Below are 27,917 nucleotides of genomic sequence, written 5' to 3'. Positions count from 1 at the left end.
CCAGTTTCAAATAACAGTGCTGTCAGCAGCTTCTGGAAGCCCCGTGCCTCCAAGCAGACCCCGTTTCCATGTGAGAAATCTGCTCAGCTCTGCTCAGTGCAGGTGTTAGATGTGGTGTGCAGCAGGTGCAGCTGTTGGCGTCTTCCTCTGGGAAGCAGCATGAAATCCATGTGCTTATTAACATGCCAGATGGAATCTGGTAGGAAGTGCCTGCTAAACGACTCCTTACCCATAACTTAAAGCCATCTCTTTCAGGAGCTCTAGAGGGTTCATCCTAAGTGCTAATTCAACAATAGGTTTCCTTCTTCTGCAACTGACAGCACTTCACACCCTGCCTTGACTTCCAAATACTTAAGGTCCAGACACATTAGTGTAACCCCTGGCTCCTCTCTCTTTCCTGGCTTTTGTTTGCAAAGACTTTTCTGGGTAGTTTTTGAGCATTTCTGTTCTGACTTGTATCTGGCTTCAAAGTTGTTTCCCTTACTTGGCAACACAGGATTGCCTTTAACATGTGAGAAGCTGCTATGATACATTAACATGACTTGCCTGCTACTTGGTGAGATATTTAAAGGCTGCTGAATTGTTACTGTTCAGAATGTGGCTTACTGGCTGGTGCCAGAATTGGCACCACCTTATGGTGCCAATTAGTCATCTCTCATTTACTCAGAATTCTCTCCATCCTTATAAAAAACACACACTAGTCACAAATATCAAACCAACCAAGTGTAATAAAGTGCTGGCTGGGGTTTCCTGTAGCTGCTCCAGTGCATGTGGAAGCAAAGAAGGTCTAAACTGGTGGACGTGTTTGCAGTGATGTGTCAGTGCCAGGGGGGGCTGAACAAAGCTGAAGCTGGGCTCGCATTGTTTGGACACACTTTGACTTCAGCACCAAGATTTCATCCAGCATGGCCATCAAATTCTGAAAATCCTGGTGAGGAAAGCACAAAGAAACAGTAGGGAACAGTATCAGCAGGTTGAAAAAATTAGCATATTTTTTACACTGCAGCAGAACATAAAAGCATTCTCCAGACTAGTAGATTAAATCAGCATTTCCTTATTAAAGTCACAGCCCTAACAGACAAAGGTCAGTGCCTCTAAATACCAAGTTCACTGACTCTGGTAGTTTTATCTGTTGGTGAAATTACAGCTCACGTAGTGGCTTAAAAATAAAAATAAAGCAGCTGCTGTCACTCTTCTACTCTGGTAGGCTTTTCAAAGGCTTGGTACTGGGACTGGTCACCTGGTTTTACCATGTACTGAACTCTGTTCCTGACACTTCTCATGTTGGATTTATCAATTATGAAAATAAATGGTGAGTGAGCCCAGTCTTGAGAGATGCAAGGGATTTATTTCGCATCAGGTCATGGGGCCATGGCTGCAGCTCTGCCATGAGCAATATCAGCACTGTATCCTGCCTCAGCCCAGGGAACTCTACCTTTCATAGCCACATGGACAAAAAAACAGTATGGAACTCGAACTCCATTAAAACAGGAGTTTTAATCCTTTTCTAAGTAGGGCTTATATTAATAAGGGGGCAATTGGACATGCTCTGCTCTCCAGCTGAGAGTAGTTTGGTGCCTTTGTTCACAGGTCTGTGCCTGAGAAGCTGGGAGTGTCAGCATCCCCAGGGCTGAGAAATTCAGCTATTGTATATGAAAATCAATCATGCAAGAGTTTATTTGGCAGTACTCCAGCTGTATCTCCTGCACTGTATCTCTGTCCTGCAGGGAAATCAGGACAGTGATGAAGACTAGCCCAGCTGCTGTGGCACATTTTTCTTAAGCACTTTAAATATTGCTTTGTTCATTGTGTGGCTGGTCTTGGCAGGAGTTTCTCCAGCCAAAGTTTCATGGCTGGAGAAGTTGAAAGCATCTGCAAATAGAAGGAGAGAAGCTGATGTATGAAGCCCAAGCACATTTCATTACCTTAAAAAGGTCGTGCTGTGAAATAAAACTACAGGGTATGTTATTGACACACTGCTGGAAGGCCTGGCAAGCTTGTAAGAATTCTGCTAGCCAGAAAATAACTGCTTGCTGCAAGGGGCAAATAAATGTGGGGGTAGAGCTGGTGTCCAGTGACCAACAGACTTAAGAAGAACAATCTCAGAAGATTAAAAAAAAAATTAAAAAGATGAAAGATAGCTTTGTTTCACTGCATTGTCTGCCACAAAACAAAAACAGTTTATGTCTCTTGTGCTGGTTTGTGATCTGTAAAACAGCATATGCAGCTTGAAATCACAGAGAATAAGCCACATGGTGGCCCCACTCCGAAGTCCCTGAGGGAAGAGTCCCTGTACTTCAGATCTGAACTGTGATAGGAATTGAAATGGTTTGATAATGCAATGCAGCAATGGAGCTTGGCTTTACTTAGAAGATGAGGGAATGGGGAAGGCAGGAGTTCTTACTGGAAAATGTTCATAGTCTGGATTTTCACATAGGTGTGACATGCATCTGTTGGGATACAGGAGAAACAGGTAACTTGGATTGCCTAGCTAGCAGTGGGGCCATGCAGGTGCCAGTTTTTAGGTCTAGGGTACACCACTGTCATCTGAGGCAAAGACAAGCCAAGAAACATTTGAATAACCAAAGCCAAGAGCATGTGAGGCACAAGCCACAGTGGTCAGAACACTGGAGTAAGTGAGGCCCAGGTTGTTGGCACACCTGCAGTGTGATAGGCAAAGAGGCTCCCAGAGGGAAGAGCCAAATTCCATCAGTGTCCTGCTCTAGGGGTGTGCTCTGTTCTGTGGTGTTGGCTTACTTGTTCCAGTCTTGCAAGAGCTAAAACCTCACAGGGACAGATGGCCTGTCTGGTACAGTCTGCCCCGTGATGCAAGATAAGGGAAGGCTCTTTTATCAGAGATAAGAGCTTCAGGGTTGGCCCATCCATCTCCTGCTCCCCAAGGGTCTGTCGGAGTGGTGACTGGCAGACACAATAGGCCCTGAAAATGAGAGGCCTCTCCCAGGACTAAGAAAGGCCTTGGAGAAGGGCTTGAATGGACAAGGAACATCACATGAGCAATTCATGTTAATAATCTCTAAGATTAATTTATGCAGGCTCAACAGGCTCCAAAACCATAATGTGAAACACTTACCATTGCTGACATCTGATTTATTAAGCACTCCTCTTTGAAGCACAGGTGTGCCATTTCATCCAGCTGCTGCCGATAAGCACAAATTACAGTCTTTCTGATTAACAAAAAACACACACTGGTTACACAGCTTGTAGTGTAATCACTGCTTGTAATCACAGCTGGCCTCAATAAACCTTCAAGAAAGAGGAAAACCCCAGAGGAAGCCTTGCTGTCCTGTGTCCCTGGTACTCAGGAAGGGCACACCAGTGCTCCGTGAAGTGCAGCAGGCTGTACTGGTGTGGGCTTCAGGATGAACTGGGTGACTGAGGGCTGCTCACAGAGGAGTGACCACAGCCTGCCCTTAGCACAGGCAGCACACAACTGCTTTTCACTGTAGGAGAATCAAAGAGCACAACAATCACCTAATTAATAGGTGAAATGGTTTATAGCCATGAGTCTGTAAGTAATTCCAGTGAGAAACAGGCTGAACAGGAATGCAGTGCTGCTGTTGATTCCTCTGAGCAAATTTCAGTGACTAACAATGTCTTTTCAGTCAAGAGAAAGCAGTCCAGTCCCTGGGAGCTGACAATGGCAGCTCAGAGCACTCAGAAGCTTTATATCTTCATCTTCAGTGAGTGCTCAGCTGCTCTAGCAGCTTTTCTTTTCATTAATAGAACAGCTATAACCTGATTCTTGGTTTTGATATATTTTAGGTACTTTACAGCTTATAGTAAGCCAATTAATTACTGAGAACTGCAGTTTGTATTTTAGTATTTATTCCTCTAGCATTATCCTAACAGCTCTAATTGGCTTCCTGTGAGATTTTAAAATATCATTAAATAACAAGCAACTATATATTTTTAAGATAATTACTATAAATTATGATTAATCTTGTAATTATTTAATAGAACAATTAACCATTGGTTTTTGAAGTACATATGACTATGACATACACATAAAGGCAAGTGTATCACATGTCCAGATTTTCTAAGCTTTACTACAAACTTCAAAGACTTACTGTGCCTTTTCTAGGGCTTCTCTCTGCCATTTCCCCATCTTGGATGCAGCACTTGGAGAACTGCTGCTGGACATGTGTGAGGGACATTTTGCATTTGCTATTGGCTTACTGTCTTTGGTTGCAAATCCTGCATCTGCAGCAAAAGACTCTTGTGTAAAAATACTCTGCTTTAATTTCTTTTTTAGCAACCCTATTTCCTCATTGCCGAACAATGACTTGGCAGGGTCTTCAGAATGGGTGAGGTCCTCATTCCTCAGTCCTGGCTTGGGCTGCAGCAGCCAGCTGCTCTCCTGAGAGGGAGACTGGGATGCATAGCTCTTTTCAGGTATTTCAGCATTTATTTCCTCAGCACGGGACCCTTGACTTGAGTTAGACTTCCCTGAATTACCAGCATTGCTATGCTGATTAACATCAGCACCACATCGTCTGCCTCCCAAGTGTTCTTTGAAGAGGGAGTCATTGCAAAGCCCCCCACCCTCTCTCTCTGGCCTGGGGATGGCGATGGTGGATCCAGATGTAGATGTTTCTGTTGGGTCATGTCCAAAAAACAAACTGCACCGGACTCCCTGCTTGGACAAAACTGATCCCAGGTGGCAGCAGCATGGCTTCATAGGGCCACAGGTGGACTGGAGCTTTTTGTGCATGGCTTGAGGGGAGTCTAGCAGGGCACAGAGCCTTTCCCCGTGGCAGGGCTGCTCCCACAGCTCCAGCATGCTGTCGGTCAGAGATCTGCTCCTGGTGCACTGCCAGCCCTCGTCCTCAAACCTGCTCTGGGTGTCATTGTCTGGCACCTGCTTCTCGCGGTGGGGCTTCTCGTGGTTGGAATGCGCTTTCTCTGTTTCAGTTGTGTCCTCACCATCAAGAGCTGACACCAGGAGCGGGGCCATGAGCTCGGAGGTGAATTCTGAGGAATAAGTGGAAGAAACAGAGTGGCTAACTCCATTTTTTCGAGCTTTCCATTTTACACCTCTTCCTGCAAGGGCAGCCTTTTTATCCAAAGTGGATTCTTCCTTCTCCTCAAGCTGGAGATCAAACTCTTTGCACTCTGGAATTCCTGATTTCAATACAGGAGATACATATGGGGTTGAAGCATCCTTTTCTGGAGTTAAGGTGGCTTCACTGGAGTAAACAAGACATCTGTGTTTGGACTTGTACTCTTTGTGATCAGCTAGGAAATCCTTGTCATTTCTCCAGCTGCAAGCAGGATCTTCCTGCAGGCAGTAAGGTTTTTCTGCAGTATTGCTTGGAGGGGATTCAACAGCTAAGTCATAGCTCCAGTCTGCAGGAGTATTGCTGCAGCCTGCATTTTTAATGGATTCCTCTGCCTCTGAGCTACCCTCACTACAATCCCAGCTGTCATCTAATCCATGGTCTTCCATGGGTTTTGCACGTTTAAAAAATAAATCCTGCCGCTTTTGGCCTTTTTGCTCTTCTTTGGTTCCTTGCTCTCTTTCATGAAGGAAAAATGAATGTTGACTGGATTTGTTGCTATTTCCTTTTTTCACACTCTTTTGACTACAGACAAGTGAGAAAGAATCTTCACTGAAATCACTGTCATCCAGATCTTCCAGCTGTACCCACTCTTTGTTCTGAACTTCAGTCAGAGTAAGGCTCAGCTCTGGTTTCACTTGAATCTCCTCGGGCTTGTACTGCATTAAAAACCTCTCAAGGGGTTGGTAGTTCAATTTTTGCTTTAGAATAGGGGGTTGCTGAAACTGCTGGTGATAAAGACGTAAATGCTCTTCCCTTTCCTTCTGATATGGAGGCAGGTATGACCAAGGTTCAACAGACTGTTTAGCAAAAGTATTTCCCCATTCCTGTTTGCTGTCAGAGGGCAGATTGACATCTCCAAAGGTATTATCTTCACTAGGAACAAGTTGTTTCTGAAGAGGTTGCACTGTCTGGACTTTCAGACACTGGACAGGTGTTCTGTTTTGCATATATTTTTCTTGCTGGCCACTCTCTTCTGTTTCTGCTGTGGCAATGAAATCCTTCACTGAGGGGCTCTTTTCAGAGTGGGGGGATAGATCATTTTTCTTCAGGGGATGTGTTATCCGTAGGACTCTCTTAACTGGGGTGGTGTGGTGGAAGCAGGGAGTGCTGGTATTTCCTTTGTAGGCATGTCCTTTGTCAGTTCCCTTGGGGGTAGAGGTAAGAGGGACACCAGGTGGCTGGAGTGCTGCAGGATATGCCTTTGGTTTTATAGCACTTGAGGGACGCTGTAGGCCTAGCTTCACTTTCTTTGGAGAGCTCTTTTCCCCAGGCGGCAAAGAGGGAATGCTTTGTACACGTTTTGGAGATATATTTCCAGCTTTGGATCGCCTTTTTGTGACAGGAGTAGTATATCTAATCCCTTTCTTCAGCTCTTTGACCCTGTAAAAAAAGAGGGTGGATTTAGATGTCATGCTTTCAGATAAATAACAGCATCTTCAGAACAAATCAATGCTTTCACATACTAAGACTAAATATTGAATTCAACATCATGGTTTGTTTTCTGTCTGTGATCTTCACAGGTATCAAAACCCTTCTGCCAAAATGCCTGGACTTTTAGAAAAATCTATAGCAGTCTTTTTAAGTGCTTCCTTGAGCAGTGCATAACAGGTCAAGTGACTGGAAATGGCCTCAGTTTTAGTGCAAGGGGGTGGCATTTCCATACATTATAATGCAGCAGAACAAGCTGGTATTCTCCACAGCACATCACAGGGTCCCACAAGGCTCAATGTAGGACTTTTAAAGTAGTTGCAGTGGGGCTCCTTAGCTCAGGTGATGTGCACAGGGCTGCACTGCTCCTGGATCAGACTCAGCAGTGCAGCTGTGAAGTGCTGATTAATTGGCATCATCTTTTACCCCACCACCCTGAACTTCAGCTGCTCCCTCTGTTCCTCTTGCCCCTTTAAAAGGACAAGTTATCTATTGTCCTTTTAAGACCAGCATTGCACAGCCTGTAATTTACTTCCTGCTCTGTAGGAGGGAGGGTGAAGGCCATGCACACATTCTAAGTAGAATCAAAATACAAAACTAAATCAAAACTTTGATTGCTAAGATCAGTAATCCTGCAGATATAGGGCACACAGTGATCTTTTCATCACTGAAAGAGGTCATCAGAAAGTACTTACAAGACCCAAAAAAATTTAAGACAAAATATAAGAGTTGGAATAGGTAACAATTTTATTAGCTTTGTAACAATTCTGTTTCTTGCCTAAATTGATATTTTCAATATAAGTATAATAAAATGTAATGGCAAACATCACACAATTACTCTTTACTTTGTGATTTTCGTCCTAGCAAGAACTGAGTTTCACCTCCTACCTGTCAGCATATCGCAGAGTGTTCAGGGTGTGCTCTGTAGCCATGTGGCTTGGTGAAACATTGGCTATCATACATGTCTTGGAATTGCCAATGAAAGAGTCTTTTAGCACCTATGGTTTGAAGGAAAAAAAATTGAGTTTTAGCAGTTCATGTCCCTTGCACATCCTGTAAATTAGCAACATCTGCAAAAGAAATTCAACATGAGGTGGTTTTTTTTTAAATTTTTTTGATAAATGTAGTCCTCTTGTCTCAGTTTTTCTTGCCTTTGTTTACAGTTTAAAATGAATACAAGTATTAAGTAGGGCTCTAATCAAGTCCTTGTTCCAGATGCCTCAAGGATGCCAATATGGTTTGAGGAATAAAGCAGATGTTACAGCTGAAGTCAAGAAATATTGATGAAAGCTCCCAGGACAGTAACTGAATAAAAGATGCAAGATTGGTTTCAGATTGTGGGGAGATGGATGGTAACTCTGTTTGAGTCTGGAAGGTGGTGTTTGGGGTTTTGTTTTTGGTTTTTGTTTGTTTTTTTTCTTGGCTTGTTTCTTTTTTATCCCATGGCAGTCCCCATTGCTGGCTGGAGGAAATTAGCAGTTGGCTTAACTCCATGATTACCTTTAAAATTAAAATTTAAAAAAGCTATGCATCTCCTCTCTTCCTCAAGAGAGGAAGCAGTTACTGAATGATGCCATATTTATTTATTTAGTTAGTTAGTTATTTGATTTTTTTGCTTATTTTTGTCCTCAGCAGGGAAACCTCTCCTCTTGCCTTTCTGCTCATTTTACCTGAGTTAACTTGCTTTGCCGGAAAGGGGTATGTGTGTGTTCCTGATCCAACGCCCGAATGCATTCCTTTAGCTACCAAAAAAAGAAAAAAACAGAAGGAAAAAACACATCAGTCATGCACCAGCAAGGAACTGGAGAGCATCAAAGCAAACCTACCCAGGTCCTGTGTCACTTTGATTCCTACTATGCGTTGTCCCTTGCAAGGTCAATTTGTGCCCTGCCTGATGGCTCCGTGGGCTGCACCAAATGCAAGGAGCTGGGTAAGCACACACATTTAGCACACATGGAGCTCCACAGAGCTGCTGCCTGCACTACATCTAGCTAGTCTGAAGCCAAATTGTGTGTAGCCTAGACTATGCTGCAGTTTGCAGGGCAGGCGTACCCAAAGGACAGAGCTTTTTGAGCTCTCTTATTTTCTTTCTTCCGGAGATAGAAGATTACAATATTGTCATGGTGATAATCAAGCATTTTACAGCCTTTCTACATTTTACAAACTCCCACTGAATATTACACGTATTTCTCACTTTTACAGCATTTTATTAAAAACTGCACCTGTAACAAGTAAGAAATCAAACTATTGTAATTCTTTAGTCTGGCTCACATAGTTGCAGTGTCTGAAAGTCTTCCACTTGAAAACAGCATGAATATTCAAACCAGCAGCATACTTCAGACCTCATGGGTTAAAAGGTCTGAAGAGAGTGTTTTGATCATTGAGGCTAGAGCTAGGTTTTATAGGCTGCAGGTCATGAAGATTTACCTAAAATGCTTTTTATATTTAATTCAGTCACTACTTGTAGACTGTCCAAGTATCTTCTTAGTTTCACAATACCAAAAATGTACAGACTCTGATTTTAGAGTTTCTTTTAAAATAATTTCATGGGCTTACACTCAGGATTCTTGGGAATCACAGAATTGTTTAGGATGGAGAAGACCTTCAAGATCAGACTTCTTTCTATTCAGGTACCAACTCCCTGTGACACTCAGTTATTCACCAGCAAGTACTCAAGAAAGCATGAAGTACAGAAACACATTCACTTCACAGGCTACTTCCCCAGCACAAACACTAATATCCCAGTGCAGGAAAAGCCTCTGTGCAAAAGAGCATCTACATTCCCAAAGCAGAGCAAGCCATCTCCTATTTATAGCACACTAAGAGGTACAGTTGTGCAGACTTCTGCACTGCTGGCTCATACCCTGGAACCTGTATCACCGTCAGCCTCGCTTAGAGAAGCCCCCAGTCACCACTGAGCTTCACTTGTTTGCATTACAGGAGGTGCAAACCTTTCTGCAGCATTTACACTTACAGGCATTTCTGCTTTATCTTAGATGGCATTTTTCTGTTCCTTTGTCCCTCTTTGCCTGACTGTGGACACTTATAAAGACAGTTTGCCTCAGGACTGCATTTTTTCCTGTTCCTTCCTCCACACACATAAACTGATAGTTTTTATGCTCTTAAGTCCTTTATTCCTAATTTGAAAGAGAAGTCTGAGTTTAAGTGGTAAAAATAACTGGCAGGAACAGATGTGCTTTTATGAAACAAACATGGCAATTCCAAGCCAGTATTCTTTAGAAGGGACAAAACCTTCTATATAAAATATGGAACACTTATACTACACCTAACATTGTCCATGCTGTGTTTACCTGTCTAGCAGTAAGAATGGATTAAAAATACTTAGTTTCCATAATGATATCTCTTCCTTCTTAAATTGTTTTTCAGTCATTTTTCAGACAAATTAAACTGAACATACTTAGTACCTTGGTTATTTTTTCCTCTCCATGGTATGCATACATATATTATTCTGTGGTTCATTTTTATCCTAAAACACATGCTAGTAATTGAATCAAAAACCTTCCCTAGACATAATAGTAGCTTACTGCCAAAAGACTTTGGTTTATTTCTGCTCCTTCCATTTTTGTTTGTCGATCCGAGTCTTTGGCATCAGCTGCCCTTTCACTGCCAGCCAAGTCAATGAATGATATCCTAGAAGAAACAAAGTTGCATTTATATTAGGGGCTTTTTTTCCATCTTCTTTTTTTCTTTATTAAACCAGCAGGCTGCAACATATGGCATCAGAAGAGTGATTAGAAATTACTACTTTTGAACAAGAAGAAACATCCACTGGAAATATCTGAGATACCACAATAAGCATAGCAGCAGAAGCCATGTCAGAGCATCTTAACATTAAATAATAGAAAATGTAGTTACACTTTCTATTACATGTGATGACAGTGCTCCACAGTTTAATGGACGAGCTGTGTAAAGTACAACGCATTCATCTATCCAGATAATCACTGTGTTTGTAGTTTCCTAAGAACAGGGCTGAAAGGAATTGTAAGTGTTTTGATTTCTCCTCCCAGATAAAACAGACAACTGCCATGTCAAATGGGAATTCAAGACAATAGGAACAGAAATTTCCAGTGTAGAAAGTAATACACTGAGCTTTCAGTGATCCCTGTTGTTTCTTTCCACAAAACTCCATTACTCCCTTTCACACTCCCTAGCTCTGGGTGCCAGCTGCTGTACTGACTGTTGCACTGTATCTTTGTCTTTGTCCTTCCTCCTTTTCTGCAACAGCCCTGACTTCTTTTATAGGCACATCTTGGCACCCTTCCCTCAGTTCAGCTCCACCTCCCTTTCAGACACACAACCCCCCCCCCGCCAATTCAGATGCCACACCTACATAAACCTCTATACTTTTATTTCTAAGCCTGCCTGTTCTGTCTTTTCCTCTCTTCAGTGTTTGTGGCTCTCCCATTTTGCCTTATGTTCAAAATTAGATCCTGGGAAAGAAGACAGTGTGGTAGCTAATGGAAGGAGGTGTCAGCAGGATACTTGGCAGTAATGCAGATGCACAGACATTCTTCTTCAGACCTATTTCTTAAGGTTGTTTACTGGAGAAAAGATGACTGAGAAGAGGTACAATTAATTTTTGAATACATAAAGTGGATGCCACAAGAGTACGTAAACTGCTCTTTCTGTCTGCTGCAGATAGCATCAGAGTCACACACTTGAATTATCATGGAGGTTTATGTGAGGTACTCTGATTCTTCTGGCCAAAGGCAAACATCTGTCATGGAATCATCTCCACCTGGGCTAGTCATCCCACACTCCGTTTGTAGTCAATTACAGGACAAAAATGCTTTGACGGGCAAATGCACCTGACCTAATTTACTGCAGGGATCCCAGAAGTGACAATTTCATTCTACTGACTTCAAAGGTGATGAGTTCACATGTGGATATGTCCACTGCAGGCATCTACCTTTAGCCAAATTAAACACTGAACACGAGGGGATGGATTTGATTGTCAAACTCCTTCACTGGAAATTTGTATGAACAATTTTGACAAAGCTCTTATAGATGTGCCTAAAACATTCTCCTTGGAAACAGAGAAAGGACTGTGAAACTTTTCAAAATCCCTTTTAACCCTGTCTTCTAATTTAACTCACACTTGTGCACTAACACCTCCTCTTTGTCTCTTGGATGTCCCTAGGCTTGACATCAGCACTGTGCACTTCTGCTTCTGGTCTTACCTTCCAAATGCCCTGTTCGCTGTGCCTTTAATTTGAATTTGGATGATAGCATGAGACCGAGAGGAATCTGAGTTGACTGCAGTAGCTCCTGTGCTACGTTCTTTTCCCCCCTTCAAAATCACCTGCAAAATAAGGGGGACAAAATCCAAATGAATTGTAAATAAAATCACAATCTCTCAGAAAGAGATCTTGTTATCCTAAGGCGAGGAAACATTGTGAGGAAAGGTGCATTACAGCCTTAAGATTTGGTGCAAGGCAGTAGAGATAGACTGGATCCCTTCCAATATTTCTTTCAGAGCTTTGTGCATGGACTTGCTTGTAGTGACACTACAGAGCTTAAAGAGCACCTGCAAGTAACAATCTGTTGCATCACACACTCACTCATATTTGCAAAATATCCAAATTATAAAATTAAATTGTCTTGTATTGCTGGCATACTTTTGTAGTGCTATAGATACAATCTAAGAGACTTATGAGATTGATCATTTGTTGTGTTCTTTTAAAATTTTACTTTCCCTTGTAGTAGATGAGTACAGTTATCCAGAAAGTCACACAAAAAGTTATAAACTGCCAAAACCTTTCTAAATTTCCAAAACTAAAAAAAAAAAAAAAACATTATGCCAGACTAAGGAACAAACTTAAAATATTAATTATACTCAATAAAACAGTAAAATAAGAAAACAAGGAAGGAAGGCAAGGCAGAAGGATAAAGGCTCCTTCAGAATACAAATCTGGATAATTCTTTTTTGAAAACTTTAAAGGACTATTGCAGAAAGTCTAACAATGACTGCAGCAGGGCTTTCATAGAAAAGCCATTAATTTTGCTTCTGGTTGCAAGAACAAATCAAAATATTGCCTAGAAAAATCAATACATTCTCAGATGATAGATGTGAATTATTCATGCTTTTCAGTGGCCAGTTCTCAATGAGCAACATAACCACCCACTACAGCTTCTGAGCTTTATATCAGTGCTAAGTGCAGATAATTTCTGAATCAAAGCCAACATCAATGAGTAGTGAATAACCAAGGATGCGTTCAAAGCTCTTTTCATATACAGAGTATATGAAAAGTAGAGTACTCAGTAGAGTACTCAGAAGTTCTGAGTCAAGCCAGTGACATTTCTGTGTTCAAAAGGACCTGTGAACAATATATTTTGCCCCCAGGATATCTGTAAGAATTAAGTAATTTAATAGCTCTTCTGTGTGTGGAATGTGATAATACCAAGAAATTATATATCAAACATATAGTAAATTTGCACTCTAACTTGCAGAAGCATCATCAGCTTGTCCTAAAGCTTGGAGTTAATGGGAAGATGAACAACTAAATTAAGTGCAATATCAGTGGACAACATCATGACAATTATAATGAGCCAGTTACAGTATCAGGCACTTGTAATTAACACTTCCTTACCAAAAAAAAAAAAAAAAAAGAATTAAACTGCGCAGTCAGGCTACATAGAAAGTAAATTTAATCAGCTTGCTTGTTGCAGGACAATACAGAAAATTTGCCAGTGTCCTTTTAGGGCTCAGACAGGTAGGGAAGAAAACTGAAGCCTTGTTCTTGGTGAATGTTAGCTGCTCTTTAAAGATCTTAATTTTACTTGGCTGTTGTCATGCACAGATGTAAGCAGTATTTTAATCCTAACTCAGACAAAATATCTCAATCTTAAGTATGTTCTAATTTCTGTTTCTAATAATTTTCAAATTTATATATTCTGTGCCAAAACCACATATCTTTTATACACAAAAATCTAAGTTAATAGAACCACAAGACACCACACTGGGAGAAAATACATATCCAGCTTTCAAGACCCCTTACTGGGACACTATTTCACTTCTGAAATCTTTCCCTATGGAATGGCAGCAGAAGTGACAGCTGTGAATCAACTACTTGCATGTGGCTAACACAAGAAACAGCTTAATGAATAAAGGCACTTTTAATAGGGCTCCTTGGTGCCCTCTGGGGTTGCCAGCTTTAGCGCCTTAAACAGGAACACACACAATAAATAATCTAAGTGACACACCTCACAAATAAGCAAATTGGGCTGCAGAAGACAAAGAACGAATCTCAAACATTACCTCCAACAGCTCATCTACAGAATCCACCTGAACCTCCCGCAGTCCAACTATCTGAACAACGTGCTTGCCATCTTCTCTTGCAAAAAGCCTGACAAAAGAACAGTGCAAAAAGGAGATATCTGAAATCTTAGAAAGCAGCAATGAAAACACATGTCTTTGTCGTGACACTGAGAAAAAGCAGTCAAGGCTACTGTCAGGATAGAGGCCCTGCTGTCATTCATTTATTTTCAGAGCTGAAGAAGTGCTTAATTTATATCAAGTACCACTGACATTTCACTGCTAAAGAGACATTACCAGTGCATTTCTGCTAGTTCAAGAATAAAATCAAGCAGGGAAGTAAATTACCATGTTTACATTTTAGAGTTCCTGTCTTCCTTTAAACTACATCTCAGGCTCCTCTAAGTCCTTATCAAACTGTAAATTTTGTTCTGTTCATATTTAAGGATTTTTGCACAGCTCCTACAGCCTTAGAGTCATATTTCAGCATCACCTCCAGAGGCTTGCTGGGCTGAGTCACTGGGCTGCCTGGTAAAGGTGCCCAGGGAGAAGGTGAGCAGGCTCTGCAGAGTCAAGCATGTAGGAGATCAACAGGATCTTCAGAGACTGGATTGTCAAGCGCCAAATCCCCACCACAGGCACAGCAGGAGGGACAGCCAGAGTTTATGCTTGATCAGGGAAAGGCAAGGACTCCACAATGGTTGACACATGACAGGCCGTCCAAAGAAGTTGTGGATGTCCCATGCCCAAAAACGTTCAAGGCCAGGTTGGATGGGGCTCTGAGCAACCTGCTGTAGTGGAAGTTGTCCCTGCCCAGGGCAGCAGAGGTGGAACAAGATGATTTTTAAGGTTCTTTCTCAAAATGTTCTATGATTTTAAGACAGGAACTTCTGGCCACAAGAAGCTTGTTTCTCTACCTATGGATGTCCAGCTATTATCTTATTACAGTGTAAGCAAGAGCCTGAGTTTGTATCTCAAATCGAAGTCCTTATTTTTCCCCCAAACAACAAACCACGAGTCCCTATCAATGTCACAGTATCTCCTGCAGATCTTGCTACCCTAAGTATCTCCTGTGAACAACCCTAATTAAATATGTAACATTTGCTATAAATGCTAGTATGTTACATGTAATCACATGAAAACAGTAACTGATTTCCAAACAGTAACCAACTGATTCACAACTGCAGGCTAGTAGTAAATAATGTTTTTACTTAAATACCTTTTCCTTCCATTTAGCAGGTCATAAAGCTGTCCGCAGTAGATCTCATAAAAACTGATCAGAACAGTAAGATCTTTCCTGGATGGTGTTGCTTCCAGGTGCCTAAAGATGTCCTGGGCAGCCAGGGCATAGAGTCCTGGGTTCCGGTGATTCCCTATCATGGTGTACGTCTTGCCAGCACCAGTCTGCCCGTATGCAAAACAAATTGCATTGCCTCTGTGAAGACAGCGTATGTGTTTAGTGCCACATCTGATTAATTAATATCTATTAAATAATATTCTGCAATGCTGGTATATATCTATAGCGGCCCCTTAGCAAAGAGGTTTGGTCTGCTACCCTCTCTGGGAAACTGCAGAATGCTTAACAATGATTTCCAAGTATACCCTGTGGAGATCTGATGTGGCACAAGGTGCTGGCTCTCTTCCTTTCTTTTCCTTTCCCTGACCCCCTTAAGAAAAAGACTTTGTACCTGGTTCAGTACTCCTGGCAGAGGAATAGGTAAAAGTGTAGGCCTGCAGTAATCACAGTGAACAATTTCTTACCAGTTCAGATTGCAGATTGACCTCACTATGGTGTCAGATTAAATGAATGCCAGCAGGAGGGATGGAAAAGTAAGGGGAAAGCTGAGGTAAAAAATAGCATAATCTCTTCTGGTGGCATTACTGGACTAGCGGTAATGTGAATTGTGGCTTTAGTGATTATTGCTTGCTTGCACACAGCAAGGTGCAAGCCTCATTCTCCTTTCTCCCTTTCCTTTTCTCAAGATCATGGTACTCTGTCTCTCTTGATGACACTTGGAGATTTTTAGTAACAGAGTACTACATTTTGTTAATTTTTAGCATGGATACGTAATCTTTTCCTTCAAAGACTCAAAAAAGTAATTATATTCAAGTATATATTCAATATATATATAACCTTGCATAGAAATAAGATGTCTCATGTAAAGTCACCATAAATTTCCCATTGATCAGGAAGTATGTAATTACAATTAAACCTCTAAGCAAATATAAATCAATAAAGATAAATCACAAGGTTATTCATAATTTCTATTACCTTGTGACCTGTACAACAGCAAGGTCTGTGGAAATGATTCAGCATGTGTCCCACTATAAAGGGTGGCACATGAACTGGGTCTGAGAGATATCTGAAGTTTTACTAGATACTCCGAACAGTTGTTCCTAGGACCCAGTTTGTAAAAATACATGTAAAAATATCTCTCAGTAGTCTCAGGAAAGAGGCAACATTATTTGTCTACAGATGAGTGTGCTCTGCCACACAGGAGCCTTTGCTAGAGTGAAGATGAAAATTCAGAAATCCTGGGACACATGTTTATTCTAGGCTGATCTTGCTGTCACTTTGTTGCTACTGAGGTTCAATTTAACCTTCTTCTGTAACTGAGATTAGTCAGCTAGTGTGAAGAAAGTTTTTCCTGATTTATTTTTATAAAAACTGCAATCAAAGATATTCTGAAAGGGGGAAGGCATGTGGCAAATGTGAAATGAAGGTATGTTTCAAAAGATGAAAAGCATTAAGAAAAATTCAGGCATACACAAAAAATTGGAAAACAACAAAACAAAAAATAACCAATGTAAGCACTGATGCCCTACCCATTAAAAATATGCTGAATGAGAGGATAGGCTGTCTTCATATACACATCCTGATTGGTACATGACTCCTCAAAGACTTCATCAAAATAAAAAACATGCTGAAAAACAAAGATAATATTTACATGAGAATATGTTTTACTTCCCCCCAATTCCATTCAAAAGTAAAATGAAATAACGTAAGTCTTTCCAGTAACTTCACATGGCTTTGGATTAGGTAGAGAGTGATCTAGCACACTTAATATGCAGCACAACTCATGTAGGAACACACTAGTCAAGAGATTCAGGGTAGGGGGAAAAAAAAAGGAAACAAAAATGCATCGATTTCCCATAATTCTGAAGCATAACATACCAGAGCCTTTTAACAAGAAAGAAAAAAAAAGCTAATTAAAGAAAATCTATTCATGAAATGAATCAGCCTACAGATGTACTGTCAGACTGTAACAGTAAAAAGAACTGAGAGTCAACTCTTGTCTCTCTCAAAATTAGTTTTCACTTGTGACTTACTTGTGATTAATTGCCTCTGTTCTTAAAAAGTTTTGTGCCAGAGAAAAAACAAGCTGTTCCTAAGCAAAGCTACATTGTCTGAACTCAAGAGGGGGCAAGAAAATCAAAACTTCCCACACTCCAGATCAGACTCAAAAAAGCAGGGTCTATGGAAATGATTCAGCATGTGTCCCACTGTAAAAGGTGGCACATGAACTGGGTGTGAGAGATATCTGAAATTTTACCAGATACTTTGAACAGTTGTTCCTAGGGCCCAGATTGTAAAAATAACACTCAGGAGAGCAAGACTAGCTTGCTGCCTCTACAAATCAGTTCTGTTCCTGGTGCTGTCAGTCACAAGTGAGCATTTGAAACACGAGAGCAGAAAGTATTTGGGATTAAGAGACAAAGACAAAAGGGAACTTAATTTTCAAAAGCATTTGAGAAAAATGGAAGGGAGGGGATGAGGGTGTGTATGATTCATTGAAACAGACCCACAGTGCTTAAACAGTGGAAAGGGAACTTCTCACTGAAGTACCCTGGAAAGCCATCAGCAGGTATTTCTGCAGCAATGGCATGTAGCAGAGGGTTTATTTTGCCACATAGAAAGAAAGTTGCAAGAGACATACTTCTAGACCATAAAATTCTGGGCTTAGGTTTGCTGGCACAGTCTGGCATAAATCAAAAGCAACTCAAATACAGACAACTCTGACCTAAAACAAAAGCCTATTTCAGTGTAAGAAATACAGTCCTTTTCCGTTTTCCCTCATGGAAACTCCAGGCACAATAAGCTTTACCCTTCCATGCAAGTGACTGGCCCATAAGCACAACCTTCAATGGAGGATGTTACCTGCAAAATGTATTGTGTAAGATCAACTGCCTCCTTCTTCTCATGGAGAAGTAGGGTTTCCTTATCTTTTACTGTGATTATATTAGTCTCCCCACGTCTCTCCTCTCTCAGGCAGAGAGGACGTTTTCGGACACACACTCTGATTTTTTCACTCTCTGTCCACGGAGTCTCTTTGTCGAAAGTATTGGATCTACAACAATAATGGAGGTCCACACTTTAAAATCAGGTTACAACAGCATCTAGAATATGCCTGAATTTGTTACATTTATCACAGAATGTTTTCTTTTGTTAATGCCTATCAAAAAACTCCAAAACACACCTCATTTTTACATGATGCAGTTTCTGATGCTTTTTCCTAAACAGACTGATGCCTCCTGTGCACTTCTGTTAAAGGAATAGTTATGTTTGTAAAGCTACACTCCTGAACTTGCTGCTGGATTGACATATTTTCAGTTGCACACAAACATGAGATGGAAGCTGGCATAATATCCAAGTTAATGTAATGAAATTTAATCTTGCTGAAATTATTTGCACTCATGATTAGTCACTTAATCATGTGTAATTAAAGTATGAATAGATCTTGAAAAGGAAAATATACAATACTTAGTTGCTTTTCCTCTCATGCTGGACTTTTTTCTTCCCATTATAGACTGTCCAACTGGTTACAAGTAAATGACTCAAAATGGCAAATGAGATAGTATCCCCATGTTCCTGTTCAGCTCAAAAAAAAAAAAATATATATATATATATATACTGATCGCATCCTTGTCTCCTCTTTGGTCTTTTTTCATTAAAAGGTTATGTGGTTTCAGATCATAAACAAAATGGTCTGAAACCACATAACCTTTTTATGAAAAAAGGTTATGAAATGTGCTCTTATGTTTAAGCAATTTTACTTTAGTCCCCTTCCAGATACTCAGAAACAGGATGTAATTTCATGTTTCATTGATTAACCTGCTGTGTACAGCATTTTGTAAATGGAATAGGCTTGAATTAACGAAAGTATTTTCAATATATCTCTCCCTTCTGCAAATTGTCTTCAGCCAAATCAGTAACGATTTTCAGCCTGGATTTGCATTTCAAATAATCAGGCCCCAGCATGCCCAAAAGCAGTGTTTCTGCCACACTGTCCAGATGCCAAAATCTCTTAGCATAGCAACTGAAAACTCATATATACAGTTGTCTAACAAATTGTAACCCACAAGTAACTCAACATCTCATTAACATCCATAGGCTTTTGATATCATTGCTGTTGTGCTCCATGATTCCCCAGAAGCACATAAGATGCAGATTTAAATCTCAAGATATGTCTTTGAAGACCACATACAAGCAATCTTTACTTGTCACTAGAGTCCCTTTAATTTTAGTACAGCTTTCCCATGCAGTCCAGGATCAGGCTGTGCATTTAGATGGAAAATTCTTTTGTTGGAAAAGAAAGGCAATGACACTTGAAATAAGATGCTTCATAAGCTGATGTGAGCTTATGCATACCACTAGGCACCAAATGTTGTCCAAGAAATGATCAGAGATTCTGAAGTTTAATTCTCGTGCCAGGGGGTCTAACTGGTGACCTGCAGCAAGAGCCTGCTGTGCTCTAAGAGCTTGAAGCAGAAAGGATTGCAATATTTAGAGAAAAGAAAAACTGAAATTTTAGAGACTCTCTTAATGAGAAAAAAGGAATAAATTTTCTCTAGTACAGAGGCACATTTTGTTGAGTATATTTTGTATGGGAATAGAATGCATGTTAATTCTATATGCTGAACCCAAAGTTTGTGTTTCTTACTAACTCTTTTAAAATATCAATTTTATTTTATAATAAAATAATTTTTCATTATTAGAAAAAAAATCAAACAAAAGTGATGATACAGATTGTCAGAAATCTGACTAAATAATAGGTCAGAAGGACAATTATGTCTTTGCAAAACCAAGTTACTTTCTGTGGGCAACTTCAAAATAAATTTGAACATATTAAAAGAGCTCTTTGTCTTTCTGCTATCTGAAATCATGTCTGTGCTTTCCAATATTTCTCATAGATGAGATTAGATAAGCCTTCACAGTGGTCAGATCACAAGGTGACGTGGGAATGGATGGATTCAGAGAAGCAGTTAAGCACTTGCAAAACAGGAATCACAAACCTGAGTTTGCTCATGCTGCTCCAAGCCTGCCTGAAATGCACAACTCTCCAAACACAAGAAAATTAAGTTGAGGCATATCAGGAGGAGAATGCAGAAAGCCCACGAGATGAGCCATAATGCTTGGTACAGAAGAATGTGCTTACAAAAGAAGAGAACAAGGAAAGAGAGAACAATGAAGAACACATCTTTATTGCAGGATTAAAAATTTTTAACTCCTTTACTTGAGCCATTAGGTTTAATAATGTATCATTTTTTAATTTCCCAATATTATAAATCCTGTTCTTTTAGCTGCACATTGGCTCATCTTCCAGGAGAGACAGAGAATGCACCTAAGTATCAATATATATTGGAGGCTAGTGCACTTCTCCACAAGATGGGAATGATTTTTTTTTCCAGCCAAGGAGAGTTATAAACCTTTGTCTTGCTTTTCACAGTTTAAGTGCTCTACTTACTACATCACCTTAGTACTTTTCCACCATGGCAGCAGCATCTATCCCTCCAGGCTACATGCAGTCATGGTGGGAGCTGTAATTGACACCTCAACTCCATGGATCTTTCCCTGTACCTTCCACAGCCTTCCCAGACCAGACCTAACTTCATAAAACTACCTCTTTTCATTGCATATTAACTACCATGACTGCATTGCAACAAGCTAGATACTGGTATTACATGTGCATACGTGCTCTGCTGCTGAATCAGGAAAAAAAATATTTGGTACTTTAAAAATGTTGCCAGGGTAGATTTACTAGTGGTTCATGATAACCCCAGCCCCTCCAGTATCAAACACTGGGAAAAGTATGGAAGTTACTGATTACATGCCTAAGGAGCAGCTGCAAGGCATCCCTCTCACCACCAGGTCTGTAGTCCTTCCCAGCTGTATTAATTCTGTCTCCTTTTAAAGCTTCAGTTCAGAAATTTCTTTATAAACAAATATAGCCATCACAGCCTGTATCCTTTTCACCAAGAAAAGCTTGACAAATTTAACAACAGGCAATGCTGTATTTTGGAAAAATAATGTTTTAAAAAATAGTCCCATGGAAAGACAAAGATTGGCTCAAATACCAAGAAAACAAAGCCTTAAATCCTGAAAGACAATAAAGACTATTCTTAGATAACCTTGGTGAGTAGCAGCTGGTCAAATTCAGGTGATTCCTTCTGTAAGACTCGGAGAGTTGCAAATGCCTATTAATATCTCTCTTGTCTGTAAGACTTTACATTGCTCTGTAGTGCTTGGATTGCTTATTTGGAGGTGAGGAAGACAAATTCTGCTCCATAATTAAGAAAGAATCAATTATGACTAACCTGAAGTATTAGCAAAATAAAGGTGAGTGATTATTACCTGATACAGGAATGAGGTAGTCCATAATTATACCCTGAAATATGAGTTACTCTTTGTACAATAGGAAGTTCAGAATCGCCCAGGAGAGGAGCAATATCATCAGAAACTGTTGGACAGCTCAGGTCATCTTTTGTACCTGATCCAGGAATATTTAGGTCTCTTCTAATTAATCTGATTGGCTCTGAATCATGTGGTGGAATGTGTCCCAGCATTTCCCCTACACTGTCCTCTTCATTGACACTGGAATCCGGTGAATGATGCAATTCAGATTCAGAGTCTTTAACTGTTCCATCATTTTCTTCACAGAAGGACTCGAAACGCAGCTGTCTACGGGGTCCTGACTTGGTCACCTGAGGCTGAATGAAAAGGCCATGTGGTTGAAAATCTTGCTTGCTTAAGTCTGCAGTGCCTTGTTGCGCAATTTTGATTATTCTAATGAGTTGGAAAAGACGTTTGCGGTCATTTACATCATAGACCCCCAGTTTGGTGTAATCTTCCATGGAAACTTTGGCAAGCTCATCAACTGTCTGAAGACCAAAGGCAGCAAAGTGGGGATAGTATTTTTCAAGTTCTGCTTCACAAAGGCATTCATAAAGGCATGATGCCATCTTCAACCTAGAGCCTACAAGAAATCAAACAAAATAAACATTAGAATCATATGAAACATCACATCTGACAAAGTTACTAATGAAGAAACTGCATGTTTCCTGATGCCATTACTTGCAGTTAGGCTAGAAGCTTGTTTAACTCCAAGTTTACCACACAATAGACTGACAAACACTAAAGAAAATAGCAGTAATGACAATAAAGTAAAACATGAAACAAATATTTTATACATGAAACTATCATTTAAAATTATATACAATACATATAAATTATACAAATTATATACAATACATATATACAACATATAAGAAATGCACAAGACAATATTACTCACTGCCACAGAGTTCCTACATGCCTGATGTCTACTTGATGAATGCCACAGCTACTGAAACCCTGTCCTCAAGCTATAGAATGTAAAATGACTAATTTTAGACAGTCAATTTAATATCAAGGCACGTGGTCTAACATGGTTCAGCTACCCCTGGTTAACTAACCAGAGGAGAAAAAATTGCACTTGTCCTCACCTCAAGCTGCCTAATTAAGACCATTCATCTAACAGATGAACTATAGCAAAGTTGTAGTTTTGCTGTGTACCTTTTATATCATTAATCCTATGAGAACTTCTGAGTCTCCTTGACAGAAAAACCAAAAAAACAATTCTACAAAATCTGAAAGACAGCATTTCTTTAAATCTATATATGCCACTGGAATGCCATACTTGCATTCTTGGGAAACCCAAAAAAGAAACATGAATCACTGAGAAGTCTGCCCCAAATACCCCAACTTCTTCACTTATGTCTTAGTGGCAGTGCATGGTGCAGCTGTTTGTATCCTGATGAATTAATATCTGCAGATATTTTTACTTCTTCCATAAAACACAAAAATGATAGCACTTCAAGTATTTGTTGCCCACTGCCTTCTCATATCTTTGTTCAGTCTAGGACCTTAAAAAATACTGCTCCAACTCATGTTTGGAGGTCACAGTAAGACTCAACAAAAACAAGTTATTTAAGTTTTCCTCCCTGTAATTCAGGGTAGATTCTTTGAGAGGATTTTCAAGGCTCTCTATAATGACATTACAGAAGAAAATAAGGTCATCCCCAAATTTGAATCCATGTTATTAATTAATACATTATGTTGAAGAACTAATAACAATAAAATCATAAATATGAATATATAAAGTGCTGACTGTGTAAAATATTACTGAGGCCAAAATGTACAGTGGAGAATATCTAAAATGACTTAGAGTCCATGCTTTAGGTAAAATTATGAGATTCAACAACAAAAAACTCCAAGATCAAAAAATTCACCTGTAAGTGAATTTATTTAATGTGTAGGTAATGTGATTCTGAATCCTGAGGTAGAGTCACTGCTGAGCCTGCTAGATCCTGGGAGGGGGAAATCAAAACTGACAGAGAGGACAGCAAACCCAGAGGTCAGGGAGACTAAATACTATATGTGTGCAAGGGTTTCACAAGCATTCACTACTTGCCAACTTCTCTAACATATTAAAACACACAGGAACCTGAGACTTCATTTTAAGAATTACATTTTGGAAAAATTCCCTTTCTTACATAAGGTAGCTTTAGATGTAAAACTTTATATAAAACCTTATATATATATATATGTAAAATCTGTACTGTTACACCAGTACAGGTGCTGTGCAACTCTCTGTATGCACTGGGAAACTTCTTCTGTTTGATGAAAGGAGCAGCTAGAACTCAAGGCCAAGACATCAACCTCAAAAGTGTTGAGAATCTGTTAAAGACAAAACTAATCCAATAAATTTACTTTGTCTTCTCTCTGTCTGTATCCTAGATTACACCTCCATCTTTATATATCCTTATATTAAATACAGAGTGTCCAAAGACCCTAACTCAGTGATAACCTCTGTTCAAATTATAATGGTGAACACAGGAGAGAGAAAAAAGAATAAAAAGGAAAACAGTGGAGAACACTTTCTTAAAAAAGAACAGCAGACAAGGGAAGAGAATTACAAATTTGAAGGTCAAGGTTCTAATTAAAAATGAAACAAAATATATTTAAATAGCTAGAAATAGCAGGCTGTCATTATATGGAGTGACAAGTCAGAAGAATGCTCAGCATTAGGAAAATCCAAGTAATGTAGGTACCGCAGAACCTCTAAGAGCAATGTAAGCAGCTCTAATAGGCTAATTGGCTAAGGCTCTGTGTCATGTGAAAGCAACTAAATGGTTTCTTAATGAGACCTGGTCTCTTAATGAGACTTGAGATCTGCCTTCCCAGGTAGAATAAATCTTACTGGATCTAAGTGGTTTCAGGGATAACTCCACTGACTCCTTAGTAACAGGACAATAATTTCACAAGCTAGGGGAAAAAACGTTGTTCACTAATAAAGGAGTAACAAATTAATTAACCACAGAAAAAATAAAATTAGGGTTTGGCATAATGAGAAGATCAGCATTTCTGATCATTTTGAAACTCGAGAGTAGACAATTGCTAAAAGATTTTGTGTCATTCAAGCATGAAAGAACTCAGGGAAAACTGCCATTGCCAGTGAAACTCTTCTCACCTTTCCATCACTGATGCTCTAAAAAAAAGGGATATCTTTCTCTTAATTGAAAGAATACTTTAATTTATCCAACCTTGTATAGATCTTTGTGTCTGAAGATGATTTTCCTAACAGATATATAATTCACCAAAATAAACTGGCTTTGTGAAAACTAAGAGGAGGTTTTCAAGAATCCTAAATAGTTAATGCCATCTTCTGGCAAAAAAAGGGAGAAGACTTTTAGTCTTGTAACAGCCAGCATTTCCTCAGTTGTTTGTTTGTTCATGCATGAGAATAATATGTCATGGGGCAGAAAAGCATACAATTCTTCAGTGTGGTATTTTCATATCAAAACCCAGGTCTTGTTCCCCACAAAGATATGGGTAGCTTCACTGAAAACAGGGTTGAGATAAAAGACTAGGACTTCTTGAAATAGTTGGGTATAACGTATTTTGAGAAACAGGTGAGTGTGGAGGTATAATTCTCCACGTGCACCTAGCCTGCCACCTCTACGTGGCAAACATGACTTCTCTACAACTTGTTTCTTATGCGCCAAGACATTTTACAAAGATCTTAAAAGGCTTCCAGATGCTGGTAATGTGTAAGTGCTTGTTGTAAAAAAGCATTAGAATTATACATAAAAGGGAGCCAGAATTAGCTCGCAGCTTGTTCATCAGAGAACTCTTCCTCAGCTTCAGTATTAGAGGTTTTTCAAAGGTCATAAAGCTGATGAAAAACAGAAAAGTCAGTGTAAATAATAGAAAGCAGTGGTTACATTTGTCTGTCCTGAAGGAAATTAACTTACAACAAAATTACACTCTAGGAGCTGACTCTCCATTTTAAAATGCTTTTAATTATTAATTACCTCTTTCACAAGATCTTTTCCTTCTCAATGCACTTTTCAAGGTGGAGGAAAGGTCTTCAAAGGTGCTTGGTGGCTGTCAATTACTGTGTATAAAATACATGATGTAAAAGCCCCATAGAGATTATTTCAAGAATAAAGCAGCCTAGAACCACTATACCTTGATCAGTATTAACTTCTGATTTATTAAAGATCTCAGCATCCCATTCACTTGAGTAACCCTCACATGTACAGTTTTCCTACTGTAGCTCACTCATATTGACCTGACAATTTTAGATATTTTAGAGTGACAATTTTAGATTTAGATGATTTCTTGAGTGTCACCACTGAGAGAAAACACAAGTGTCATTACATCTATTCTTTAAATTAGGGAAATAAAGTGAAGAAATCTTACGTGAGACTGCTACAACTGCAAATGATACATTTTGTCCTGCATATAGTCTAAGGTTATCACTCTGAACCATAAACCCTGGCCTGATCATTAAATAATTTTATTAGTCATGCTTTTCAAGGGTATTTGATAAACATAGAAATTGTTAATCAGCATACAAAACATAAACACCACCTTGTTTTCTTTTAACTTTTTTATAAGGTGCTCTACAAGTACATTATAAAAATAAAACTTCAGAACTTTAAAAGCTTGGAAATGTGTGTAGCAGGTGGGTGCTTTCTCCTGATAGCAACTACAGCAGCACACTGTACTCGTTACTTGCAACCATTTTACCGCAAAAAAGACTTCAGCACTTCAGCACAGGTTCTGCTCATGCCAAAGAATTTGCAGGTTTCTTGAAATACAGAAGCAAAGAACGAATAGCGAAAAGGGAAAGGTATTAATTCGTGTCACTACACACCCATCTTCATTCCTTATTCATTTGAACATTAAGCTCTTACTTTTAAGGTGATCCAAAGCCAAATCTGATTTAACCCTCCAGAAGTGAATGGCTAATTTGCTTTCCCAGAGCACCACACAAAATGCTTTACCTTTAATAATTCTGACCCCATTCCTTGGGAATTAGGGCACTCCTGTGAAGAACAGGGTCAGGCTGCAGCTGCACTTTTTTAAGACAAGCTCCACAACAAGAGATAATCTGTATTGTAAAACGAGCACAGAATTTTAGTTTAATGCAACAGGTAGGGATCTGTGAAACTGTGATTGACGTTGCAGCAGATCCCTTTGGAAGATCATAGGATTCCTCTACCCTGCACGTAAACAACACAGCATTAAATATTCCACTGCTCCTTGGAACAAGTGTTCAGCTGTTTTGAAGCCAGATACTGACAACAGACAGCCACTTACTTAGCTTCAGTACAGCAAAAGTAACAGGAGAGGAGGGAATGGTTTTCATGCTAAATGGTTTTAATGCTATTTTACAGCTGGAGCTTGAAACAGGTCTAATGCTTGCATCAACAAGAAACAGGAGTTTCCCTTGCCACTGACATACCTTGAAGAAGTTACTAAAATAATTAACGGCATTAAAACCGCCTTACAAACAACTAAATATTGGGGATTTCTTTGTTTCCCCAGAAAGCATTTCAGAGTATTGTATTGCTCTATCCACACTAATTAATGTCATTAAAACTGGCTGATAAACAAATGAATATTTGATTTTTTTTTGTTTCCCCAAAAAGTATTTCAGAATATTTTATTCCTCTTTCTATACTAATTTTAGCCTGGTGACCTCAGGAGAATAGGCCCCATTCTGCAGCTGATCCTGACAGCTGCCAGGAACAGCTGCATGGAGAAGGGGAAGTCTCCAATATTGGGATACTGAATATTGGAAGTGTTCAATATTCAACCACATGCCGAGAAAATAACCCAGGAGTTATGTCAGGGTGCCAATTATTTGAAATCTGTGCCTGAGCTCATCCTCCCAGCAGGATCAACCAAATGTCCCTCATGGTCTTTTTAACAATTTAGAAGTTTTATTTATGTTTTAAAATATAAAACATAAAAAATATATTTCATAGATATTATATAAAATATATTAACACTGTATTTTAAATAGTACTTAAGTATTTTATATATTTTACATAATGTATGTAAATATGTATTTTTAATTGCACTTACATATTTTACATGTTATATAAACTATGTGCTATCTGTAAAATATATAAAATACATAATTGAAAAGTATTTTATAATTATAAAAATGTAGTTAAACAAACCGCCACGCGTCCGGACTTGCACCGCGTGTCTGAAGGGGGGACATGTCTCATCCTTCCCGGAGCTGTCCCACCACGGCTTTTCCCCGTCCAGAGCCCGGTGGGGCCGGTCAGGGCGATGTCCCTAGAACCCTCCCTGACCCAGCTGAACCTGTCCCCTCAGGGCTGGGATCCCCCCTCACTCACCGGCCGCGGCGGCGCCGCTCGGCGGCGGCCATTAAGCCGCGTCTCCATGGCAACAACGCTTTTCCCTCTTCAAACGCCCGCGCGCAGCCTCGCGCGCACAGCCAGCCAATAGAGAGAGGGGAGAGGGGCGGGTAGGGCACTTCCCGGCGGCG

General features: G+C 39.7%; 1 protein-coding gene across 3 annotated transcripts; it reads right to left on the bottom strand.

The window, feature by feature from the left end:
• Window positions 1-710: 710 nt before the first annotated feature.
• Window positions 711-27,837, bottom strand: KIF24 (kinesin family member 24). 3 transcript variants are annotated; one of them, XM_053932947.1, is made up of 15 exons: window positions 27,766-27,813; window positions 26,398-26,504; window positions 25,420-25,502; window positions 21,419-22,040; window positions 17,945-18,134; window positions 16,612-16,709; window positions 15,005-15,220; window positions 13,789-13,876; window positions 11,711-11,832; window positions 10,055-10,160; window positions 8,180-8,251; window positions 7,398-7,507; window positions 4,089-6,461; window positions 3,092-3,185; window positions 711-928 (listed from the first exon to the last, which is right to left on the bottom strand). In XM_053932947.1, exons 4-15 carry the CDS (start codon window positions 22,024-22,026, stop codon window positions 788-790), a joined length of 4,218 nt encoding a protein of 1,405 aa, XP_053788922.1. In that variant the 5' UTR covers window positions 22,027-22,040; window positions 25,420-25,502; window positions 26,398-26,504; window positions 27,766-27,813; the 3' UTR covers window positions 711-787. The 3 variants fall into 3 exon arrangements, with proteins under 3 accessions (XP_053788922.1, XP_053788924.1, XP_053788925.1); XM_053932949.1 differs by lacking the exon at window positions 26,398-26,504 and having other exon boundaries at window positions 27,766-27,837; XM_053932950.1 differs by lacking the exons at window positions 25,420-25,502; window positions 26,398-26,504 and having other exon boundaries at window positions 27,766-27,826.
• Between the last annotated feature and the right edge of the window lie 80 nt (window positions 27,838-27,917).

The sequence above is a fragment of the Vidua chalybeata genome, chromosome Z (assembly GCF_026979565.1).
Source record: "Vidua chalybeata isolate OUT-0048 chromosome Z, bVidCha1 merged haplotype, whole genome shotgun sequence".
Classification (NCBI taxonomy): Eukaryota; Metazoa; Chordata; class Aves; order Passeriformes; family Viduidae; genus Vidua; species Vidua chalybeata.
The sequence above is the reverse complement of the archived record's forward strand: the minus strand, read 5'-3'. Positions and strand labels throughout refer to the sequence as shown.